General features: G+C 56.5%; 1 protein-coding gene across 1 annotated transcript in view; it reads left to right on the top strand.

Moving 5' to 3' along the window:
* The window catches only part of CAMSAP1 (calmodulin regulated spectrin associated protein 1), a 32,531-nt gene that overhangs the window by 6,896 nt on the left and 24,147 nt on the right, over positions 1 to 1,488 (top strand). The window contains 1 exon segment of the mRNA XM_023748357.1: positions 624 to 725. Within this exon segment, the coding sequence (XP_023604125.1) occupies positions 624 to 725 (102 nt within the window).

Here is a 1,488-nt window from a genome sequence, read left to right as displayed (position 1 = left end):
CACAGTCCCGGGCCGCTGTCCCCATTAGCAGCCCAGCTCACCTCAGCCAGGCTGAGGTGCATTGCTTAGACGTTCCCTCCCACGTTCTTCCTCGCTGCACCACAGCCAGGAACCGTGGGCCCTCTTGTGCTGATATTAGCGTCCGCCCCTCCTTTTGGGGGGTGACTCCCGTGTCGTTGACAGTGTTTTAATCATTGTCTTATAAATAGTATAATGGACATGTTGAAACTTACTCATTTGAAAGTATCTGTAAGAAAGAGTAGAACCTGCTTATTAGCTGGAGTCCTGTGATGTCTTTTTGGGTGAAAGTCATACAGGTTGGTAAGGAAGTTTAAAGGGGTGGCTTGGAGTACTGTCTGTTTCAGAACAGAGTGCTGGACAGGCTTCTGTGTGCTCCTGTTTTGTTTTTTATTTTCCTTCCTTGACCTTAGGAAGCTTAAAGATATTAGGTCTTGGTTTGGGGTTTCGAGCAATAGTGTTTGTTATCTCTCAAGGACAGTGTTGAAAAGTAACCCAGGGAAAACGCTGGAAGGCACTCAGCTGTCGCAAGCACGTTGCTATGTGCACATGGCGGTGAGCCCTGAGGAGCCTGGGAACCACTGGAGACTCTTCACGGGGCTGAGCCACCTGGACAGGGCAGGGCCTCAGGGGCCCCCAAATTCCACCGTCTCCTTTACCGGCAGCAAACGGATGGAGAGGCCCTGGGCTGTCCGAGCCGACTGCTGGTGAGGGGTGGGCACTGGTCCTCACTCTCGTTGGAGCTGCTAACTGACTGGGCACTGCTGTGGGTGGGCAGTCTGTGCGGACGCTGGGCCTCTGTCCCGATGGGGTGTCCGTGACCCAGTGCTGCAGCTCTCCCGTGGGCCACAGGACAGCGAGGAGTCTGTGTGCAAAACCCCTCTCTTGTCAGTCCAGCAGGTCGCCACTTTGCTGTGTGGTGACATTTGGTTTAAGTGAGTCGCACGCTCAAAGCCTGTGCAGGCCCAGAACTGGAAGTGAGCGCAGCTGCTGGCCTTGGCCGCGGGCTGGGAGCCTCCCTCACAGCCTACTCTCCCTTTTTAGTCCAGCGACTCACTCAGATCATTGGTGTATGAGTTTAGATTGTATTTTTAAACTAGAGGCCTGGTGCACAAAAATTTGTGCAATTGGGGGGGGGGGGGGTCCCTCAGCCCGGCCTGTGCCCTCTCTCAGTCTGGGACTCCTCGGGGGATGACCACCTGCTGGCTTAGGCCTGCTCCCTGGGGGATTGGGTCTAAGCTGGCAATCAGACATCCCTCTGGCAGCCTGGGAGCCCTCCGGGGATGTCCACTTGCCAGCGGGGAGCAGGCTTAAGCTGCAGTCAGACATCCTTAGCGCTGCTGAGGAGGCAGAAGAGGCTCCCGCCACCACCGCTGTACTGGCAGCCATCAGCCTGGCTTGTGGCTGAGCAGAGCTCCCCCTGTGGGAGCGCTCTGACCACCAGGGGGCAGCTCCTGCATGAGCGTCTGG

Source organism: Myotis lucifugus, unplaced genomic scaffold, assembly GCF_000147115.1.
Source record: "Myotis lucifugus unplaced genomic scaffold, Myoluc2.0 scaffold_1307, whole genome shotgun sequence".
NCBI lineage: Eukaryota > Metazoa > Chordata > Mammalia > Chiroptera > Vespertilionidae > Myotis > Myotis lucifugus.
The sequence above is the reverse complement of the archived record's forward strand: the minus strand, read 5'-3'. Positions and strand labels throughout refer to the sequence as shown.